This window comes from Stylophora pistillata, chromosome 14 (assembly GCF_964205215.1).
Source record: "Stylophora pistillata chromosome 14, jaStyPist1.2, whole genome shotgun sequence".
In the NCBI taxonomy this organism is placed as follows: domain Eukaryota; kingdom Metazoa; phylum Cnidaria; class Anthozoa; order Scleractinia; family Pocilloporidae; genus Stylophora; species Stylophora pistillata.
Genome location: NC_142532.1, coordinates 7,669,879 through 7,693,524, shown reverse-complemented (window position 1 = coordinate 7,693,524; position 23,646 = coordinate 7,669,879). Strand labels below are relative to the sequence as shown.

At 40.1% G+C, this 23,646-nt stretch overlaps 1 protein-coding gene across 1 annotated transcript in view; it reads left to right on the top strand.

The window, feature by feature from the left end:
• The window catches only part of LOC111329506 (uncharacterized), a 50,630-nt gene that overhangs the window by 21,960 nt on the left and 5,024 nt on the right, over positions 1-23,646 (top strand). The window contains exons 23-41 of the mRNA XM_088746050.1: positions 144-254; positions 1,206-1,889; positions 3,290-3,408; positions 6,032-6,090; positions 6,663-6,793; positions 7,219-7,521; positions 7,830-8,135; positions 10,073-10,366; positions 11,045-11,362; positions 12,074-12,367; positions 13,486-13,821; positions 15,057-15,359; positions 16,076-16,372; positions 17,331-17,633; positions 18,159-18,455; positions 19,843-20,142; positions 20,604-21,076; positions 22,428-22,522; positions 23,336-23,492. Of these exons, the coding sequence (XP_088602176.1) occupies positions 144-254; positions 1,206-1,889; positions 3,290-3,408; positions 6,032-6,090; positions 6,663-6,793; positions 7,219-7,521; positions 7,830-8,135; positions 10,073-10,366; positions 11,045-11,362; positions 12,074-12,367; positions 13,486-13,821; positions 15,057-15,359; positions 16,076-16,372; positions 17,331-17,633; positions 18,159-18,455; positions 19,843-20,142; positions 20,604-21,076; positions 22,428-22,522; positions 23,336-23,492 (5,180 nt within the window). The remainder of the gene's footprint in view (positions 1-143; positions 255-1,205; positions 1,890-3,289; positions 3,409-6,031; positions 6,091-6,662; positions 6,794-7,218; positions 7,522-7,829; positions 8,136-10,072; positions 10,367-11,044; positions 11,363-12,073; positions 12,368-13,485; positions 13,822-15,056; positions 15,360-16,075; positions 16,373-17,330; positions 17,634-18,158; positions 18,456-19,842; positions 20,143-20,603; positions 21,077-22,427; positions 22,523-23,335; positions 23,493-23,646) is intronic.

The following is a 23,646-nucleotide window of genomic DNA, read 5'->3' as shown; positions in this document are numbered from 1 at the left end:
GCAATTTGAAATGGAAACTAATTGGATATACTTTAACTCTCCAAATGAGACGTAATGAGGTATCCTTTACAGGCACAACATTATCTATCGTAATGATCATGAAATTCTCCTTTATAATGAACCATAGTTTCTTCCTTCTATAGAAACTGTCTGTGATCTGCCTTGTTTGGAAGGGCAATTCTGTGATGAGGTTTTAGGACAATGCGTTTGTGACCCGACAATGAGAGGCGAGGAATGGTGCAGAACACGACAAAGTAATTTTTCCTCACCACTTATTCTTGAGAGCGATTTGTTAGTTCTTGTACTCCTTGAGACACTTGACACAGGTTTTTAAATTATTTTTTCACAGAATGTGCTCTTCATCACCATGCATGACCTCTTGGTTGCCTCCGATATCCTTACATCCTTGGTGTTCTTCAATTTTAAAACAAAACTATATAAACTTTTTGTCCTCTAGTAGAGTGGCTCACAACAGTTTCGTTTTTTTAAACACCAATTTTTTTACTGAATTAAATTATCACAATTTTGTTTTTTTCCTTTAAAGAGTAATGAATAATAAAAGTCTTTATTAAGCACTCTAAATAACAAACTATTACTTACAAGTTTAATCATCTTGACAGACCATTCAGTCATAGCAACACCACAGCCCGTATAAAACACGTTTAATTTAACTTTATGTTCCCTTAACTGTATCACGACTTTATCAACATCTATCTTCTTTATGATTAATATGTAGTTAAGAGCCTCCTCTAATCATCGAGGAGTTACTTAGGGGGCTCCCGACCGCATACACAAGACTGTTCGAAGGCAAATCGTCGTCATGTTACTTCTGTAAATCCACCTTTTTCTTGTCTTATTACTTCACTGGAACTGCCTATTTCCCCCCTTTTTTCGATATTTATGCTGTATTGATTTAAACTACAAATTCTGAAGTCAAGGCTAGACCTCTAAAAGATAGCTTACAAAATCCGTTTCCTTACGAGTGTTAGCTAGCGAAGAATCTAAACTGAATCAGTAATGACCCAAAACCATCAGTGCTGGGAGCGATCCAGGTCATATAATTATAAGGCTCAAATGCACCTAGAATAAAATTGATTCCAAAACGTTTTCACATACACGCCATACCCCCCTCCCCTCCCCCCCGCTTCCTCATCCATAACCCAGTACCAAGATGAGAATGCTCGATGTTTTCTTCTCTCTTTCAGGATTTTCGCCTTTACCGATTGACCAACTGCTCGAATCAGCTGCTTTTTACTGGACTATGGATAACTACAGGAACATTTACAACGTTATGGGATCTGACTATGGCGTCGCCCCAGTTAATGCTACCACAATAAAAGGAATAAGAGGCAAAGCTGTGAAGGTTTATGGAGGCAGCAGCGCCTTTACACTGAATGAAGGTCTCCCACCTAACGAATGTCTGTTTAACACCTCTCAGTGCACAAATGGGTTCACACTTATGCTTTGGCTGTGGTATAGACACAAAGATTCAAGACAAGTTTTTCTTGATTCGAGCAGTGGTAGCTATACAGGTCACAAAATGTTTCAAACAGATTCTAGTTCTCCTCAAGTGGCTTTCCAGATTGTTAGTTCCAACAAAAATTGTAAAGTTGTCTTTCCAACGCCAAAAGAGATATGGACACACTATACGTTAAGTTACACTTCCACCGACGATTTAGGAAATATAAAGGTTTTCCTAAATGGAGGAGAAGTCGAAGACTTTGCTTTCGAAGGTTGCAGTGATGGGAGCTTTGGTGTTAGCGATGCGACCCGGATGTCTATCGGAGATCCTCAAGGTCAGCTTCCTGAAGCAGCTTTCGATGAAATAATCATTTGGTACAGAAGCCTGACCAGTGCAGATATTGCCACAGCGTATGATTACTACAAAGGTAACATTCTGTTCATGTTTTTAAAACACTCCTTTTATCTTATCGTCAAATGTGATTAACCAAGAAGCTGGCACCGAAGTGATTCGTTTACCAAATTGACTCTGATTTTCTACTTTTTTTTTCATTGAAGCTGAAACAAAATTCAATCTTACTTTTACTTCGTTGCTACGGGTTTTTCTTTTTTTTTTTTTTTGCCATCCCTTTACTCTGAAGTCATGATATTTAATTCTTCTTTTTCTGAGCTCTAAATGAATTCAGAGAATCTTGCACATAATCGCAACACGTCTGGCGTTCTTATTGTACGGAGAAGTGATGATTTCTGAAAGTCAAAAGGATTTATCAGTTGACTGTTCAGTCTGATTGAGTAAAATCAACTGGACGACTCTTCTCTAAAAAAAAGAAATTCACACCAAAATTACCACAGTCAACCAATGAACACTTGATTCTGAAAATTATTCGGATCAAAAAGAATATCAGTAGCCTACTCTCTTTCTTCTGAAGAGTGCAATAGACTAACACATGTTTTGCAGTGTAAACAAATGGTAGAATATCGCCTTACCCACCTGAACACACACATGCAGCAATAAGGGCTCTTATTATCCAACTACACTTCGTAGAGTACAAATAACGCCATAGACGAGTATAAATATCACGCGGTATTTGTACTCCAGAGTACCGGTTAAACAGGTTTTCTCGAAGAGTTACAAAAAAAAAATGGCCGACAGTTTGAATCATATCAGTCCGACGACGAAGAGTCAGAATGGCTGGCAAATATACATCCAAGTTTATTAGATGAATCGAACGAAGAAAAATAGCTGACGACCTGGAAATTTCTTCTTTTATTGAAGAAATAGAAACAGCAACACGACAACGCGCCAATTCCGTTCCCCTTCGCATACTTCTGTCACGCACTCCCCGTAAATAAATATCCGCGAAATTCGCCCGCACTGAAATAACAGTTTGGCGTGTTGAATAATAAATAACTTATAAGACGTTTTGTTGTTTAGTATCGCTGAGTATTTTTACTCGTTATTTGTATTTTGACTCGCCCTACCGGCTCGTCAAAATACGGCACAACTCGTAAAAATACTCAGCGATACTACACAACAAAACGTCTAATAAGATATATATATTTATAAAATTCTTTTCCGCTATTCACGGGTTTATGCACCACATTTACTTCAAAATTGGGGTCATCAAGATTCCAATTAACAACGCATTTCAACTCAAACACCTTCAAAATCAATAGCGTCTGAAAGGATAAAACATGAATTTACCACGTGTAGCAATTTGTAAGTGTGAGGCCTCGCTGCGCCCGCGCTGCGTGCTCCGCTGTACTGTGATTCATATAAAAACTGCTCATAACTAGTTTTGAAAAAATCATACCATCTTTTTTTCAGGAGATGCTAACTTATTGCTTCTCGCTAACCTTCATTTGACGGGTCGTGCTTGGAAAGCAAACCTACTGGACCACGAATCAGAGACTTATAAAAACTGGACGAAAGCAATGACAAATCAAGTAAGAATTCACTCATCAGATAAATAACCCTTTATTATTTAATTTTTCGTTATAATATCATCCCTGAATCAAACATTAAGGTCACGAGAAAAAAGGAAATGATCACCAACTGAAAAAGCTCTTGATTGTTAAATAGACTTTCCTTGTCGGCACTTTACGAAATGTATAGAGAAGAGTGAAGAGAATATGCGTACTGATATGATAGGTTAAGCTATGCTGGAAATTACTTGCGTAAGCATTTCAGGTTTAACTTGGTTCTCCGGTAGAAAGTTAAGGTCAAAAAGATCTCGCCAGAATTTAATGAAAACATTTAACAAATGGTAAACACCGCAGCATACACTATTAAGCTATGGATACACGCGGGAGGTTGCTCAGCACGAAAGAAGCATAAGAGTCGCGCGAGGAGATTGCCGAGAGCGGCTCTAGCTTCTTGAGTAACTCAATAGAGTACACTGTGGCGTTTACCATTTGTTTTATAACATAACATTGATACATGTAGCAAAACAGTTTCCTTTTATTTAACAAATCTTACGTGACCAGGAAGAACAAGTGCGCGCGGAAAACTAGTCTTTGCGTTTGCTCACGTCAGCAGCGTACACCCATGGGCAAATGGTGGATGCTTAGTTGACCAATCAGAGTGCGCGCTTTACTTTGGTCATGTTCAAATGAACAATATAAAACCGGTTCTCCCTCTGTCCACTGCACCATGATTTCATGAGAGACACGATGGAGCAATCTTCGATTGAGTGTCGTAAAACAAAAATCAAAGGAATCACAAAGGCCAATCCGATGAAAAGGAAGATAGAGAGATTTAGCACCGCTTTTACGTGAAACGGCAAATGTCAGCTTGCCGTTTCACGTTTCGTGTAATATAAGGTGAACCTTGCTGCTTCAGCTTCGCGTGAGCTAACCGGCATGATGGATTTGAGGCGCCCTTGTATAACTTACAAAGAATAGTTTTGGTGCCCTTTTTCCGGCAATCAACTTCTACTCTGTGAGAGAGGAAAATTGAAAAAAAAACCTTACGTACACGGCAAACGCGAAACAAATTACTTCCACGTACAAACGGCAAAGCGCAACCGGCAAACGTGAAAAAATGGCGGGAAAAACAAGGTCACGTGGTCCCTCTTACCGTTCACATTTCACGTAGACGCAGAACTAAATCTCTCTAACATCTTAAAGAGGCAATGAAAACTCAAATCCAAACAAGTAAACCGTTGAAAGAGCAGGAAAACGTGGGTGACTATATCGTGATTGAAATTAAATTTGCATCCGATTAGTTAAGAGAGGAGAGCGATTTTTCTGGATGGGGGAAGTAAAGCAAAACCAATGCATGATCTGCAAACAATTGAAAAGTGCTATAAAACAATAACCGTAATCGTTTGATTTTTTATTTCTAATTTCCCGTTTTTCTCTCCAAAGGGAAGTACTGTTACCTTAACAAAACAAAACTTCTAGAACGCCTGCGTTGACTAGACCGTGAAACCAAATGTTTGACAAAATGATTGGCCGTGAAACGTAGTCATCGCATATCGGCAGTGACAAAAATTTGTCAGTTTCTATGTCAAGTTTAAAGAATTATGCGCACAGTTTACGAAAAATGGAACATTTTATCACAGGAGTACGGTGGCCCATAGGGGACATGCCACCATTTTTTTTTTTTTTTAATCGTAGATTATCGCGTGATAAATAAGAAATCATCGCAACATAATTTATATTATCATTCGATAAATTTTTTCCCCCATTTTCATCGGCTGAGAGCCCACCACTTGACCTGCAAATAACTGCCTACAAATAATGGTCTGCTCATGCGTACTACCGTCTAACTCCGTTTTTGCTGCAAATGATATTCTGCTCATGCGCAGTAGTAACCACGCTATTGTGGTCGCTCTTGTGTGAAATGGCAGATCGCGATCGCTTCCGCGAGCTGCCAGAGAGGGAGTTGAAATCATTACTTGATCAAAAGAATAGCGATAATACTAGGAAAGCAATAAATTATTTAACTGAGAAGGAAACCATTTGATTTCTGGCAGCAGTGCGCGCTTGCCGCTTCCCCTAAAAAATTGAAAACAATCTCGCCTGCCGCTTCCCCTAAAAAATTGAAAAAAAACTCGGTGATCGAGTGATAAAACAATTATTGAACTCGGTTATCGCAAAATATCGTGATTTTTCAGTGTCTCGCAGATTAATTATTTGCCTCAGCCATCGGCTTCAGCAAATAATTGACCTGCTCGCCACAGACAAATCACGATAATTTGCACAACCTCGTCCAATAATTGTTAATTGTTATAGCGCGATAATTTTCGTTTATCGCGCAATAATCTCCATTTATCGCGCGATAATTTTTCGTTTATCGCGCGTTATTTTTCATTTATCGCGCGATAAAAAATGTGTCATTTCCCCTATGGGCCACCGTACAGGAGCGTTTCACTTCTGCTTTCACTGCAAAATGGCGCACCTAGCGGGGAAGGTATGGGAGAAGGAAGGGATGTGATGCGAAATGGTGGCTCTTGAGACGTTCGACTGCAAAAAACATCATAACTACATTGTATAAACAAATGCTGTTAAGGTTCGAAGAAGGGCTTAGATTAAGTTGAAAAAATAAAAACACTACTCATTTCAGATGCAATCACTGTATCATAACAAGCCAGGCTATCGCAGTGTTACTGTTTACAAATACTGGTAAGTTGAATCATTCAGACAAGTTTTTAACAGACCGTCTATCGACACAATTATGCTTATTAAGTACGGAGATGACTTTTTATTGAGATGTGCCCTACAGTTACAAAAAAAATCTACACGGTGTTCATTATGCGGACACTTCTATCTTAGATCAATATATTTTTTAGACAGCTTAAATTTCTACGGGTGTTGTAGTTGTAAAATTGGAATCAGACTGAGATCTAGATACCTCGTCCCAAAAATCAATCCAACAGTGATCATTGTTCCCAGGTTCCCTTTCCTTCCTGCTCCATGAAGGAGCCCGGAAACGAAGTTGTAAGTAAGATCATAATTGAAGTCTCCCTCCATCTTTAAAGAAAGGTTTTTTCCTCTAAAAGATTACAAAAGAGAAGAAAAGATATCTTGAGAACATACCAGAACAAGCCGAACCAAGAACATTTCGGGCAGAAAATTGCTAGGAAATGTGTTAGAGTTCGTACAAAATATTATTTTCCATGAATTTCGTTTACACAACTAAGCTATTTTCACCAATATACTTGCAAAATGGAAGCTTCCTACTTACATTTTAACAGGGAGGCTTCGGGAGCAGCAGGTTGCGAGTTTGCTTTACATTTTACCGACAGAGGGTACAGTGCAGTAGAACCGTTCATAAACTGGCTCTCAACAACTCCATACCAGATTAATAATCTTGAAGCCAATGACAGTAAGTCTTATGCTTTTATTCAAAAGCTCATCTATAAATGTTTGGATGCGTGCCAGAAAAACTAGATAGAGTACATCAAGTCAAGGTTTGATGGTAAACTATGCGCTATTTCCCCTGTTGTATTCATTCGTAAGACATCGTTAACAAAAAAAGTATTTGTCAATTTTGGTTGACCCGGATAAGTTATTAAGACTTTTTACCCGGTAACAAGTCGCTACTATAGTTTAATTATTGAAAACTTTCGTTGCCAAAGTCCAAAATATGACAAACACCACCATGAGAACAACTACGCCAAAATGTGGCGTCACCTTGTCACCGAAGAATATTGCACCTCTACGAAAGATTATCCATTTGAAAATAGTTTAGTGGGTTTTGACAAGAACAAGAATTGTCTTTACTAACTGCATGCTCTTTTTATTTCTTAGTATTCATAACCGCGGTAAGTCTTCATGCTCAAAGTTTCATCAAGGAACGTTCAATCGACTTGAATATCATGTGGAACGGACCAACAGAACTTAACCATGGAATATTCCAAGGTTATGAACTATTTTATCAGGACACAACTCTTGGTAATGAGAGTAAAGTGATTCTGAGAACAACCGGCGATACCTTTTACGTGATACAGAATTTGGTGCCCTACACGAAGTATTTGATCACCGCTCGGAGCTTCACTTTGGAGGGCGACGGGAAAATGAGTGAGCCTTTGTCTATTTGGACCGCACCACTAGGTATGTGATAGCCATGCGCAGTCCACGTTTCTACCTATACTGAAGAAGTAGAATTTCATAGCATAAGTACACAGGTAAGAGAAAGCTTACATAAGGAAAGCAGCTTGCGTGCTATCTGATGAATTTGATTTGAAGTTGGGTTCTTAAAACATAAAATGAACCGCAGGGGCATAATTTTTGAGTCAGTGTTTGTCATTACCATTAAAAGAAATTACCCTTTCAAGATTCTGACAAGATTCATTTTGTTTGCCTCGGTTGCGTGTCACCAATCATTGCCTTCTAAACTCTGATTTTTGATTCTTTCAAAGCTCCTACACAGTCTCCCACTAACATTGCTGCATTCAAGTTAAACTCTACGAGTCTTCAGGTCACATGGACTAAAATTCCCGCTGACCAGGTTGGTGGGGTCATAATAGGATACAGGGTCGTCTTCAATGAGGTAAACAATGGAAACAGCTCCTTGCAGAGTACTGTCCTGTGTGGGGGCATGAATCAAACGGTTCTGACAAATCTACAGATTTTTACCAACTTCAGTATTCGTATTCTTGGTTTTACATGGGAGGACAAGTTAGGACCAGTCAGTGATCCAGTTTATGCCATGACAGATGAGGATGGTAAGTGGAAATTTGTTGAGAACAAGATAAGTCTTGATGTATGAAACGTAAGCCACTCATTTGACGATTTTTCAACTCGGTCATGTTGAAACGCAGACTGCAGACCGTACAGACTGTGCAGACCGTACAGACTGTGCAGACCGTACAGACTGTGCAGACCGTGCAGACTCTGCAGACCGTGCAGACTCTGCAGACCGTGCAGACTCTGCAGACCGTACAGACTGTGCAGACCGTGCAGACTGTGCAGACCGTACAGACTGTGCAGACCGTACAGACTGTGCAGACCGTACAGACTGTGCAGACCGTGCAGACTGTGCAGACCGTGCAGACTCTGCAGACCGTGCAGACTCTGCAGACCGTGCAGACTCTGCAGACCGTGCAGACTCTCCAGACCGTGCAGACTCTGCAGACCGTGCAGACTCTCCAGACCGTACAGACTGTGCAGACCGTACAGACTCTGCAGACCGTGCAGACTCTGCAGACCGTGCAGACTCTGCAGACCGTGCAGACTCTGCAGACCGTGCAGACTCTGCAGACCGTGCAGACTCTGCAGACCGTGCAGACTCTGCAGACCGTGCAGACTCTCCAGACCGTGCAGACTCTGCAGACCGTGCAGACTCTGCAGACCGTGCAGACTCTGCAGACCGTGCAGACGGAGGAATTTTTTTCCTCACTAATTCACCCTTCGATACGGTATACCCATGATTATATGTATACTTATTTGTCATTAATTTTTAATTAAAAGTCCTATTTAGAGGAGCTTCCACGAAATATATGAATCAATGTTTCATCTTTATGGCAATGTCCTATCAGAAAAATGGCGTGCAAGTGTATGGGCACGATCTTCTTTCCGAGCAAAAGTCGATTTTAGCTTGCAGCACTTTATTTACTTTAAAGTTTTTTGGGTCGTGTTGTGAGGATCCTGGTAATTATTTACTTCGTCCACGCAGCCCATTTCTTACCTCTAAATCAGAGTAACTGGTTTCCATCTTCCACAGAAATAAAGAGTTAACAAAAGTATATGACAAAACTAAAATTCATCTCAGCACAGAGGAAAATTCAAATACAACCTTTCCTCGTCGATCTCCATCTCACCACATGTTTGATAACTTTGAGCCTGGGATTTCGTCCAAATTATTGCTAGGTAGCCTGAGTTAAAAAAAAAGTAAAATAAACTGAAAAAATAAAAGAAATACAGTCTGCACAGTCTGCATGTTCTGCAGTCTGTAGTCTGCAGTCTGCGGTCTGTAGTCTGCAATCTGTAGTCTGCAGTCTACGATTTAACATGACCGGTAAAAACTAACACCACCTATATACGTGTACTTTAAATTCCCACATAAGGTTTCCTTTATGTTTTGCGAGACATGAATTTCGCTAGATTTTTTTTTTTTTTTTTTGCATACCGAAAGTCGTACAGGTGAACTTTCAGGGACACAATATTACAAGAAAATGATAAAGGGACATCTTTCAAGGATATTTTATTCTTGTAACAGCCCAAGGTATACCGACAAAGGAGGTTTTTGGACAACGTGATATTCATAAAAATCAAATCTTTTCTCCCCCACCCATTTACCTCCAGACGATATTGAATTTTGTGCACTTTGTAAACTTCACCAAGACGTGGTGACTGTTTAGGTTCACCAACATTGTTTGAGAGGAGGGAGGAAGGTTCTGTATACACGCCTGAATTGGCAATTACTGGTCTGTTGTGCTTTATGTTAGATCTAGGATATGCTTTTAACAACTGTGCCAAGGATTTTGACTTCCTTTGTAGATTTTTAGAAGCCTAAGAAACCAAGTGAATGAATTTACACGCAGCTCTTTTGACAATTATGTGCTCTATTGTTAGTCCTGCACTTATGGTGGGCAACTATAGATTGCCACCTATAGAAACGGAGGCAGAAATAATATCAGGCTTCTCGTGTTTTCCTTGCTAGTTCCGACCCTTCCCCCGTCTAATGTAGCTGCGCAAGTGATCAATTCCAGCAGCATCATTGTCCGCTGGGATCCAGTCCCTGTTGAAGGAAGAAACGGCATCATCCTCGGTTACGAGGCTTGGTACAGAAAAATAGTTTTGCCGCCTGTTTGGAAGAGGATGGAATCTTGTGGTGTGTACTGGTGTGAGGCAACAAATCTTGAAATGGACAATCCCTACCGCATCAGTGTCAGAGGTTTCACAGTGAAAGGAGCAGGGCCTTTTGCATCAGTGGAAGCCATTACTGAGAAGAACGGTAAGGTTTGAATTTGAACTGATGACAAAATAAACAAAAATTTATCAAGTGCGTCTGGGCCCTTCGAGAAAAGATTCTTTGAATTTTTTAAAGAAACTTTTAATTCTCGTGCTCACCCTCAAATTTCTTCCTTTAAGACGGATACTTCTGCTGTCCTTCTTAAAAGTCAATTTTCCAGCGAACGTCGCAAAACAGAAACCGGGGATGCATTGATTTGCTATTATATTGCTATTATATTGCTATTATATTGCTATTATATTGCTATTACGAGGCTGGACCTGACTGGGCAGGCTCGGTTCCCGGATCTCACTTCACCACATTCCTTTAGTAAATATTTCAATATGTTTACAGGCTAGTTACCAAGTCCTCAAACCAGGCTAGAAATTTTCACAGATAAATACCGATAGCCTCTCTCCACTGAGATGAACAGGGTTTAAGAAACCTGTTCAACGCTGTAATTAACCTGAAATTTCCGTCAAGAGCCAGTAGTAAATGTACTTTAATTTCCCTTGTGAATAAAAGAGAATCCCCGCAACACCCAGAGCTAAAAGAGGAATTGTGGGTTGTGTGTGTTTTATGTTTTGGTGGGAAAATGTTACAGCCACATCTTGTAATACCCCATACCGAAGCCGCACCACAGTTTCTTTAGAAACTTACCCCCTTTATACTGTAATTTAGTTCCACGCCAGCCTCTAACGAACCTCACAGCGCACAACACAAGCTCCACAAGTATCCTGGTCACGTTATACCCAGTCCCCTTAAATGAATCAAATGAGCCAATAATAGCATTTGAATTGATCCTGTCAACCGCTGACAACTCAAGCGAGAACGAGACGATTACCGCCATATTAGGAAATTGTGAAAACACCACCAAGATAACTCACCATCAGACCAATCTGCAGGAGTACACAGCATACAGCATCAGTGTAGCCGGTGTGACCAAGAAAGGATTTACACAATCCACTCACAAAATAACTGTTTTTACGGACGAAGACGGTAAGTATAAGCAAGAGAAAATGAGGGGATTCATGGGATTGCCTAGGGTATGTCAGTTCCTTTGACATTGCTTTTAGTCTCGGATGGAAACGAAGGTCTGTATCCCCAGACTATTTGCAAAAGTCTGTATGCAAATGATCCACTCGATAATTCTCGCCCAAGAAAATCCTTCTCCACGTCATTTCGAACTCCTTTACGTCAACAAAGTCAGTTTCTCCGCTGTCTGGCTATAGTTTAATTTCCCCGGACATCATACCGAGGCTAACCCTTGTGTGAACTTCGCAGGAAACAGCAACCCGTTCGAGTTACAAGGCATACTTTTTTTAGACCGTCCAAGAATCTCTAAGAGCTTGGAGCGAGAGGTGTTACGTCATGCTATTTATGTTGAAATGAAATAAAATGCTATAGGCTGCTCGACATGATTAACCCTCAAATAGATTGAATATATAAGTTAATGATATTGTCAACGTCAACTTAAATGTTTTTATAAAGCCTTGTAGATTGAACATTGAAATTCATATTCAGAGTTTTTTTTTTTTTTTTTTTTTGTTTTATTTTTTACATAACGATAGAACCTATGCCTAATAGAACCTACCATTTTAAACTGTCTAAGTAAGCTGTTTGTAAAAAAAAAAAAGAAAAGATTCCATTATGATATACTTTGTAAAGTAAAATTGTCAATAATCTTAATCTTCCATATTTTCATTTCAGCGCCCGAGGGAAGCCCGCAAAATATAACTCCAGCGGCTTCATCTGCTACAGGCCTGACACTCTCCTGGAAACCGCTAACTAATGACAAGGCAAATGGACTGATTCTGGGATATCATATTCTACTGTTTGACAAACTGAGAAATATAACAAAGAATATAACCGTATATTCTCTTGATCAGGCAAATATTGAAAATCTTTTCCCATACACTGAGTATGAAGCACGTATAGTTCCATTCAACAGCAAGGGACTGGGTAACGCTAGTGAAGTCATTGTGGTCAAGACCAAAGAGGCTGGTATGTAGACGTATGTTAACCCTTCTCATTCTAGTAGTGATATAATTAAGTTGTGGTCAAAACAAACTTTTTCCTTGAAATATCAATTGACTTTTCAAACGAAATGTGACAAGAGGAAAGTAAAATACCATACAGGGGAATTTATTTAATCTAACATCAACTTCTCATAGCTCAAAATGTAGGAGATGCGTGGCACACGGTGGGGAGGAGTGACGTTTCCATCTTTCGAGAGAAATGTTTTAGGTGCTTTTCGATTGAGCATCATTGACTAACAACCAATGTAATTTGAAAAGAAAATGAGCTAAGTGAAAATTACAGAGTTTAAGATAACGCAAAGGTAAAACAAGCGGGAAAACATGATCAACCCTAATTCTCCTCCCCCGCCCCTCCTTTCAGTAGTGGTCAGGTGTCAGCCAAAAAGAGTGAAAAAAAAAACCTACCGGTCCTCCTGGAGGAGGGAGCATCCACGCCCCTGGATCCACACCCCTGGATCCACTCTGTGGTAGGCATTTATAGATTATGCTAGTAAAAGTGGCATATTATGCTAATAGCATTGCTTTTTTTTTTTGGCCAAATTATGCTAACATTATGCTCTTCTTTCCAAATTATGCCACCGTTTCTTTAAATTATGCTCTTTGAAAAAATGCAAATAAGTCCAAAATATATATTTTTTAACTAGAAGCCGTTCGTCTACAGGAAAGAAACGCAACAAATCCACAATGAATTTCAAATAAACATGTGGTTCAGGTTAGACCCGGGCTCAGGGCTTCACAGTGAACTACAAATGCTACTAGTTTAACAAAAACTTTAAATATCGATTAAGGTCACCACGTGCTCGGGACTAGAGACAAAAATTATCAAATAATGGCATCAAAAATGATCTGATAATTATCAAAATGCGCAAATTACGCTAGCATTGCTACTTGGCAGAAATTATGCCAGTTTGCTCAAATTATGCCAAAAATTATGCTAGCATAATCTAGAAATGCCTACTCTGTGGATCCACCCAAAACGTAAGACATTAGCTTACTCCCCAACAGCTTAAAATAAAATTACGGATGGTTGCATCTCGTGTGTTAATAGAGTAAAAAATGTAGTTTCCCCATTCGTCTTTTCAGCTCCAAGTGAACCACCTTCAAACGTCACAGGCGTGGTTCCAAGTTCCACGTCTCTGACACTAGACTGGAAACCAGTTGACCCTCTGCACATTAACGGTGTCCTGCGTGCCTACGTCATTACCTACTTTGTCACAAATTCTCCGCATGTCACGCGTCAAAACATCTCCATACCTGTCACAAGTGGTCGAAAAAGACGGGCTATCAGTGACCCTTCCTCGCAGAGCTACGAGTTGAGTGGATTGAAAAAGTACACGACGTACACAATACAGGTCATGGCATATACTGTTGACTATGGAGTGCCAAGCGACGAAGTGAATCTTACTACAGCACAAGATGGTAAGATCTATTTATTTACTATTTATTTGCGATTTATAGAAAAGTTGGCCCAGTTTTTCTCTGAAGCTGGTTTAAATAGGGGCCTATATTTACAGTAACAAGGCCAAACCAATGCACCATTTTTCATTCCGGAGAAAAAAAAAGGGGCACTAATGAATTTTAGGGAAACCTGACGGAATACTGAGGGTTTACCATCGATGAAATAGCTTCTTATTTCGGATGGGTATCTACCCTCCCAGTCGCTTCTTTCCCAAGAAAAACATGGTAAACTCGAGAAGCAATGCGTGACAGTCCCAGAGGCAACTTTTGCTCTTAACTACCCCGTTTATTTTTCACCGGGAGAGTCTTGCGTTCTTTACAGGTGTTTACGCTTGCCCACGTCCACAGATAATTTGCTTTTCCACGTAAAAAAGCATCTACAAATTTATAACGCTGATGGTGCTTTGTAAATCTCAAGAGTAAACTGATCGCTTGAAAATTGCTCTCAAATGAATTAAAACCTCGACCACGGACTCCGCCATTTTAAATATTTCTTTGGAACCTTAACCTGGCCGTTTGTCTGTAACATGAGAGTGTTAAAGTACATTTAAAGACAATTTCAGAGTGGCTAGATTTCTCCTAAGATCAGTTGTTGCAAATTAATATATGCACATTTTGAGGGTGGAGATGAAAATAATATGGTCTCTAGGGAACTATTCTCTCTTGATTCGTAATAGCACATAACAAACGACGATGATTCAAATGAAGTCTCCCAGTAATCGGATATCAACAAATAAATTCCCTTTACAGCGAGATGTTTTCTACGTGTAATTACGCGACTCGTTAAGTGGTCTTACCAAGCCAAGAAATTTATGTTGACTTCTCAGTCTTTAGATTGATCGCTGTTACAATATGCATGTGGGGAATGTGGAATACGCACAGAGAACTCATCGCAAAATAATATGTATTATGCAATATGTTAACTGAGTCGCTAGGAATAATTAACCCGTGGTATTCGTGCATGCAGTTTCAGATTTATTCATTCGAAGTTTAATGTAGTTCAGATTGTAATACAGTTTGATCTTGTTAATAAAAAGTGTATGGTAGAGTAGCATGAGGAGAGAACTGTCTTGTTTCATAGAAAACGGTTGCTTCGGCGGCAAGGTTTTTTTTTAATCTTATATCTATTTCTTCTCTGTTACATTTGATACATCAAGTTTAATTTAACTAAATGGGAAACTTCTCATTGTGTTCAGTTCCCAGTAGGTCACCAACGAATGTGACTGCCTTCAACACAAGTTCCACTGCCATCAACGTCACGTGGCTTCCTGTCCCTGACGATCACGCGAATGGCATAGTTTTGGGATATCTTATACTTTACAGAGAGGCAAACAAACCTTTTGAACAATTAAAAAATATTTCAATGTGCGCACGTCTCCTTGAAGTAGAAATAACAGGTTTAGAATTCTTCACGAATTACGAGATTCGAGTCTTAGCATATACAATCGTTGGAGAAGGAAACATTTCGCATCCTGTGTTCTGCATGACAGATGAGGATGGTAAGTTGACTTTATTCGAGGCAAAGGGAAGTTTTCAAATGCCGGAGTATCAAGGGTGACTCTGGGTTCCTTTGGTTTTGGCTTACTTCGCTCTGTAATTGGTCTAGGAAACTCGCACCACCATCTCAACCAATCAAAATGCAAAACTAAAACCAATGCCAGGTTAGTCACTGGCGTTTTCCCGCGCTTTGAGCAGGTTGCCTGTTAGCACTTTGAGTTCTCATTGGTTAGTGATGCCGTTAACCTTTGCTCTTATTGGTAGTCGTGATTACTTTGGTTTTGGTTTTATGACACTCATTTAAACCCTTGAAAAGCTTTGATACGAAAAAGATGGAAATTAAGCATTACTCTTCTCATGGATACGAAACGAAAAGATAGTAGAAGGAGGGACTGGAGAGGAATTAAATTCTTATTATCTTCTGCTTTTCTCCCTCTTTCATACCCCTGGGAAATAAATAGCAAAATCCTTTTCCTCGCGCAATCGCGTGACGCGTGGTAAAGTTTTACTGTCTCACGTTTTTCGATGCTAAGACGGCTGAAAATTATTTTGAACCACGGTGTACCCTTTCTAGCACGCCATAGCGTGGGTGGGAGAGCCAGATTTTCTTTTTATTTCTGAGAGATAACCCCGTGTTTCATTAACAAACAGGCGGTCTGAATGGCCAGTTCTGGCCGATAGAAAACGGAGTGAGAATCGTTTGCTCATTTCATTTTAGTCCCAGAAGGTGCACCTGTCAACCTGTCAACTCTTCCTGCTAACACGACAGCGATAACAGTTAAGTGGCTTCCAGTCGCTGAAGAGGATAGAAATGGCTACATATTGGGTTACTGGGTCTCCATAAGCAACATCACTGGTGAATTTATCAAAAATGTTAGTGTTTATGGCTCTGATATGCTGACGATCTTGGGAGGACTGGACATCTGGACAAATTATAGCGTCCAGGTTCGCGCGTTCAATGTAAAAGGAAATGGTCCCTGGAGTGAAACGGCACGAGGAATAACTGACGAAGAAGGTACGTAACAACAGACTTTTCTACTCTCTATTTTACAGGAATGCAAGATATTTTTTTCCCTGCCTACCTTTTTTTTTTATTGTAGCACGAGAGCTGGACACCATTAACAAACCAAATCACACGCATGCTCCCTAGCCCTTTGCACTTTGCTCTCTCATTCAGATCCCTCGCAAGTTTCTGTAAACTGAATAAATAAATCGTAAATAGTAAGAATATCATAACTCACGTGGTACTTTTGTTATTGCTGTTGTTTCTGACATTTTCCTGGCCACATTGACGGCAAAACGAATAATTCACACCAAGAAAAACAACACATGATGGCGGAGACTTGACAGGATTTGTTTCCTACGCTTGTTGGTTAAGCTTCCAAATCTATTTTATTTGATCACTGATTAGGTTGTTGTGCTACGTTTGTCTGATTGATTAGTCCACTGTCTTACAGATTGACTGACTGACTGGATCCCAAGCTGAATCTCTAACTCACTGACCCACTGAATCACTGTCTCACTCATTGACTGATTGTCTGAAAGGGTGACTCATCGACTTACTGACTGACTGGCTGTTGGATTGATTGATCGATTGATCGATCAACTGATTCTTGTCGATGCTATCATATCATCTTATTTCTCCATACAGTATCACCCCTAAATCACACATTAAAGTTACGAGAATAGACGAAACAATCACTAAAGTAGCTGTTGATTGTTAAAGCAATTCTCCTTACGAGGACCTTAGGGAATGTAAAGCGAATGCATATATATGTATACATATCCCAGTTTGGAGAATATGCGTGTTGATTAAGGATTGAGGAATTTTAACCTCAACTGTTAGATCTGCTCTGACAACTGGGCTCAGAAAACTCGTTGACGATTGGAGCCAAATTGACCAGGTTACTTCCCGTTGAATAGCAAAAACAGGCTAGAAGAAGCATGGTGAATGTGATTAATTTCAATTGCAGCTCCGCGTGTTGCTCCATCAAACGTCACCGCGTTTAACACAAGCTCAACAAGTCTTCGTGTCACGTGGCAGCCAATAAGCACGCAGGGTCTAAGAGGCATTTTGAGGGCTTACCGCGTGTATTACATCGAAAAAGAAACCTACTTTATACGATCTCTAAGAAATGTGACAGTAGACCGCAACACTTTAGAAGTGGAGTTGGTTGATCTATACAAGTTCACAAACTACTCTGTGTACGTTGTGGCAAGAACGAACAAAGACGGAGTGAGCAGCGAGAAAGTTAATATTTCGACAGACGAAGACAGTAAGTAAATGTAGTTTTCAAGACTCGGTCAAACCTTTTTTTTCAAGCCAAGAAGCATTGCAATGTATTTGAGACTGGCACGAGGCAAAGAGAATCTCTGCTTCCTAAAAAAGCCTATTTTCTGTGACACTCCAGAATATCAGCAAAGATGCTGATCAAGTGAGTTTCTGCAGGAAACTTGTCACTAGCGGGGAAAGCATCCATAAAGAACTCGCAAGTTAATGTTCCGCTTACCCATTTGATGTATTGATAAGCTGTACCTCTCTACTCAGTTAGCACAGGCAATATTTCTTTGGTTGCTTTGTAATTCTACTTTTTATGCGAGTATAAACTAATCGTAAAGCTCTATGAAGATACTTCATCTTCATCTCTTTAAAGATTTAAAATCAGGTAGTGACACTTGACTTGAACCAGGTAATTCTGCTACTTCTTGTTTGCAGTTTGTCATGGATAGTCGCACATTGATCCTGTTTTTTGTTTTCTTCTTCTTCTTCTTCTTATTTGTACTTAACATTTTAAATGCAGCACCTGGCCGAGCACCAGTGGACGTGGTGGTCGGGACACCTCATTCAACATCCATTCATGTAAGCTGGAATGAAGTGCCCAATGGTTACAAAAATGGGATAATCAGAGGATACAAAATTAATTACACAGAACCACAGCAAAACGCTCCCGTTGTGACAGAAGACATACCACCTTTTGAACGCTCGCTAAGTATCACGGGACTAAAGAAGTTCACATTGTACAACATAACCGTTTTGGCGTACACAAGTAAAGGGGATGGTGTACCAACTAGCACAGCTATCATGACAGATCAAGATGGTACGTCTTGTGATAAATATTAAGGTCTGAATACAGGCCGTAGGATTGTAGTTCAAGCTGTGAGACCGTTTTCTTTTATTGAGTACCCACCCCACCCGCTGCAACTTTGCTTGTCCCGCTTGATGGAGGTGATAAAATGTTCTCGCTCAGTCATCCCTTAATTCGCTCTTACATTTTATTGGTCGATACAAAAAGGTGTCGAACTACCCTCGGTAGCAGCAATAAAACCATCTGCGAATTGGTAACTTGTGGTTACCTGCGTTTGAAGGCGGTTATGATAAAGGAGAAAATTCAATAATGCCCAAGGTAAATCCGATTTTACTACGAAGGATTCTGAGTTCATTCCATACCAAGCTAATTTGTTTCTTTGTTGCGAAATGGACAATTGCATCGAAGCAAATCAATTAAGTGTGGCAACTAACAGTGGTTATTCAAGTAGTGATGTGAATATAATTAAATACACAGGAAGCTCTTGCAATTGTTTCATAGAATATATGTATATAGGAATATATAGGAATATATATATATAGTAGCAAATGGACTACTCAAGTGACGCACATATGGATTTTAATACAGCCTGTTTCGTAGACCAACAAAAGTTGATCCACTCATCAGTTAAACTCCATACACACTGAGGCATCGTGGCGGTTAACTCTAACTCAGCAACGTGATCACATAGTCTACGTGATCACGTAGTCCATTTGCTACTGTAATCGCTCCTTCATTGTCGAGCACTGTCATGGATCCTACGTTGCCTATTTCGCTTATATATATTTAACAATTATACCACGAGCGCGCGTTGGAGATGAGATGATAGATAGCCAACTCGGCGCTACGCGCCTCGTTGGCTATAATCATCTCATATCCAACAAGCGCGAGTGGAATAATTGTTTTATTAAAAACGCCCCCAAGAAATTATTATTTTGTAAGAAGAAACTGGATTTTTTAGCTCCCTTTTGATTTTAAGCTGACGCGTACGCTTACCATATTTGTAGATTATGGTATATTGGCTGATATACCATAATGGCTAAGCCAATAAAAAGTCTTGAATTGCATTATCCAATGATCCAGTTTTTAATAAATATATATATATATAGGAATGGGTTGAAATCCTCATCAACTTAAAAGTGCTCAATAGCTGAACTGGAGCGATGAATTATAATCCAAGAGTTGGTTATTCGGTCATTTATTCGCTACTCTGAGTTTCATGCTTCATGGGAAGCAATCATCAGGCGGCTGTCAGAAATCTGACAGGAATCAGTATATATAAGTTGATCTTCAAATAGAATTAGCGTTTTAGGATTTATAAGATTTCAATCTAGTGGGGAGGAAGACTGAAATTTTCAAATATGCTTACACCGAGATCTGCCTCTTTTCTGATTTACAGTTCCTGATGTTGCACCCCTTAACGTAAGAGCTGTCAGTACATGGACTACTAATACAATCCCACTCAGTTGGACACACATTCCAAATCACTTACTCAACGGAATTCTCACTGGATACAGGATACGTTACGAGGCGATAGAAATGGGGGAATACCCTTACGAGGAAACCCCTAGGGAAGTGATCCTTCCCCCAGGAACTGTATCCACCACGCTCACAGGGCTGGAGAGCTTCACTGTCTATCTTATCGAGATAACTGGACTAACAGTCAAAGGGGATGGGCCCAGTGAAGTCCTTTTTGCAGGTAAATTATGTTTAATTGATATCAACGGTATTTCTTCTTCATGTTTTAATCTGGTAAATTAGGCCCAAGCTCTCCCGATCTAATGTTGGGATTTAGCTCTCATAAATGGTGAAGAAATCAGGGTTATCTCTTATTTGGACTGGGAGGGACTATCATCGGAGGAGTAATAGTAACGTTGATGGCACTCTTAGACGCTCTATGCTATGGGAATGGGTTAATAACCGCTTTGTACCGTGGAAATTCAACTAATAACCGCTTTATGCGGTGGAAATTGGACTATTACTCGCCTTATGCTACTACAATAGGCGCAGTAAATACGGATCACTGAACTTAGATGCCTCTTTTCCGAGTCCCAAGGAAACTGGAACAATAACACCCTATTTTAACCAGAAGAAAAGTCAAGTTTAAGACAAGCTGAAGACAGATACGTGTAAGACATATCAAAGCGTCTCTTTTCTCAGAAACTTGCCGATGCAGGGAGCGTCTAACAACGAACTGGATGGTACTTGATCCTTATGTTACCCCGTCAAAATCAACGACGCAACGACCAGGAGGCCTTCTGCCACGCTTTGTAGACGACATGGCAGTCACCTGCTGCCAGACCTGCAAGACTCACGGAGAGTCTTACGTCGACTTTGAATTCAACGGACAAGAAGAACGTGCTTTGCAACACACGGAAGAAGCTCTGAGGTTGAACATACTCCACGCAACTGACTTGACTTTCCCTGTGTACGGATACAAGTTACAGGACAACTTCAGACATGAGTTTGGCTACACGGGGATAGTGGAATCCCCCGGGATTGCTTACGTAATAAATACCAATTATGGTAACAAGACTCCTACATCTCTGGTACATGCTGTTTTCGCCTGCTGGCCGTTGGCTCTACTGGGGATCTTACTGGCTTATATCTTTGGATTTATGATGTGGGCTCTGGTAGGTAACAATACAATACAATACAATACATATATCTTATTAACCAAGCGCGAGGGTCGTACTGGGAGAATATCGGCCCGAGGTCTTGACAGTACGGACCGAGCGCAGCGAGGTCCGTATAAAAAAGACCGAGGGCTGATATTCTTCCAGTACGGTCCCGAGCAAGCTTGGTTAATAAGAGATTTATTATACGACTGAAGTTCAAAGGGACACAAGTGCGGTATCATTCAGGACCATTCGGGACAGCGCCCGGTCCAATACTGAGAGAATATTTACCGGCAATAGAGCATTTTGATTGGTTGATTTTAGTTATTGGCCCTCTGACTGCCCAAGTCGTGTAATAAAATACAATACAATACATAGCTTATATAGCGCAACGCTTCTCAAAGATCTAGCAGCGCTTTACAATGATAGTGATAGAAAAATGTAATCAATTAAGAATTAAAGTGAATTAAAAAAACTAAGGAAAAATCAATGAGAGAAAAACTACAACTGCCTAAATAAATGGGTTTTAAGTTTAGACTAAATGTTGTCAAAAGGTAACAGACCGATTTATAGTTAATTGGTGAAAAAGTCTGAATTGCATCGATCGCGCTTCGTTTTGCCTTTTGATTTGTGTTACTCATAACATTAATCTTTGAAACTCACTTCGTGCTTCCCTCCCCACCCCGCTCAGTCAATCATAAGCACATCTAAAACCAATCGGGCCACGGTTACCGGCGTTTTCGCGCGCTTTTATCCGCACTCAAGGGTGCTTTTAAAATATGTTTACTTAAAACCCTCATTGGTTCCTTGTTTTTTCTGATTACCTGTGGTAATTACCGTGTGTGCGTTTATGTTTTACGATACCCAGTTGAAGTGCATTCTGTTGATTTTAGCTCACTTCTTCAAAGCATTAACGTGGACTTCGGTCCAAAGGTCTTGTCTGATTTTGAATATTTTTAGCAAGTAGCTACAATACACTCCTTACTCCCCATAAAAATTCGTCACGCCATGAAAACTAGAACAGTGATGGTTTTTCGGAAATCACTAAGATCTACATTAATATAGGCCTCAACGCGAATAATTTCTCGATCTATATGATAACATAGGTTTCCCGTTTTCACGTTAGTCACCTCTGCCCTACTGCGGGAGGCATTTTTAATTTCGAACAGAGTTTGAAAAAGTATTTCAAAACTATTTTCCTCGAAACAAAAGTACGGTCTTAGTTATTATGCTTCCTTGTTAGCGTAACTTTCCTACCAGGTTTTACTAAGAACTATACAAAAGAACAAGACACAACATGAGAAGAAGTTCGAACGGTTGTTTAAGCTTTTTCATTTCATTTATAAAGAGCATTCTTTATTTTCAGGATCAGGCACAGAACACCGAACACTTTCCTCGCTCGTTCTTCTCCGGAATTTGGGAAGGATTTTGGTGGGCGTACGTTTCCATGACAACTGTAGGGTATGTATCGTCGAAAAGTGCGGAAAGTATTTTTATACCTTATATATACATTTATTCTTGTAGGATAGTATAGTGAAGAAGGGGGGACAGCTAAGAGACTGCTATGCCTCATAGGCTGAAGTTGTTTTTAGACACAACGTTTCTGGTCGCTGGGGAAGTTGCTTGATTGCTTTTGTACAGAACGAACAGCATAGACACCGCATAGTATACTCAGGACGTGAGAAAAAATAATGAAACAGTATTGGTTATTTCAGGATCCTCTTACCATTTCCGACAAATGAGGGTGATCTAAAAACAAATATGGTGGAATCGCCCTGAGAATATGTTCAAAACTTACGTCTTCCTTTTTTTTGGGTTCACTCCATTTCGCGCCTGGGTAAACTTTCTCTCAGGTCAGATCATGGTCAGGGTCCAAGTGAAGGTTACTTATCATTTTTCTTTCGATAGCTTTACCCTCCCTTCCTGCTCTAAGCTCTATTTTTGTGTATCCTGCAGAGGCGCACCAGGAGAGTGTCCAGGGGTTCCGGAATCCCCCTTCCCATCAGACCCAACGGGTTTTTCACCTCTTGCAGCGACAGGGTCGCATGTTACCAAACAGTATAAATTATACAATATTTATTTGTCTTAAAAAAAAATCTATGTTTTCTGAATAACAGTCTGGAACCCCCCTCTATCGAAAAAAACCTGGATCCTCCGCTGATCTGAAGCTTCAGTAAAATCACGTTTTTCCACGTACTTATGCGAGCTCTTTGAGCCTGCTAATCTTCCGGAAGTGAATGGAGTAAAAGTAACTCTTTGTTGTATCATTTATAGTTATGGAGATCGCACTCCCTTATCAAACGTGGGCAGGATCGTGGCTATAATTTGGACATTGGCGGGTGTGGTCATCATCGGTATTTTGGTTGGTTTCATTGCTGTGTCGCTGACAAGTGTATCCGTTGGTGTGGACTACAAACTATATGGAGCAAATGCAAGTTTTTCATCCTCTATTTGATATTGTTAACAAGATAACCTTTTGGCTTATTCCGTCAGTGTAGCCTAGGATTCATAAGGATTAGTATAATTTCAGAACTGAGCAAAGAGTTTCCAGCAATCTGATTGGTCGAGCGGTTCCTTATATGACG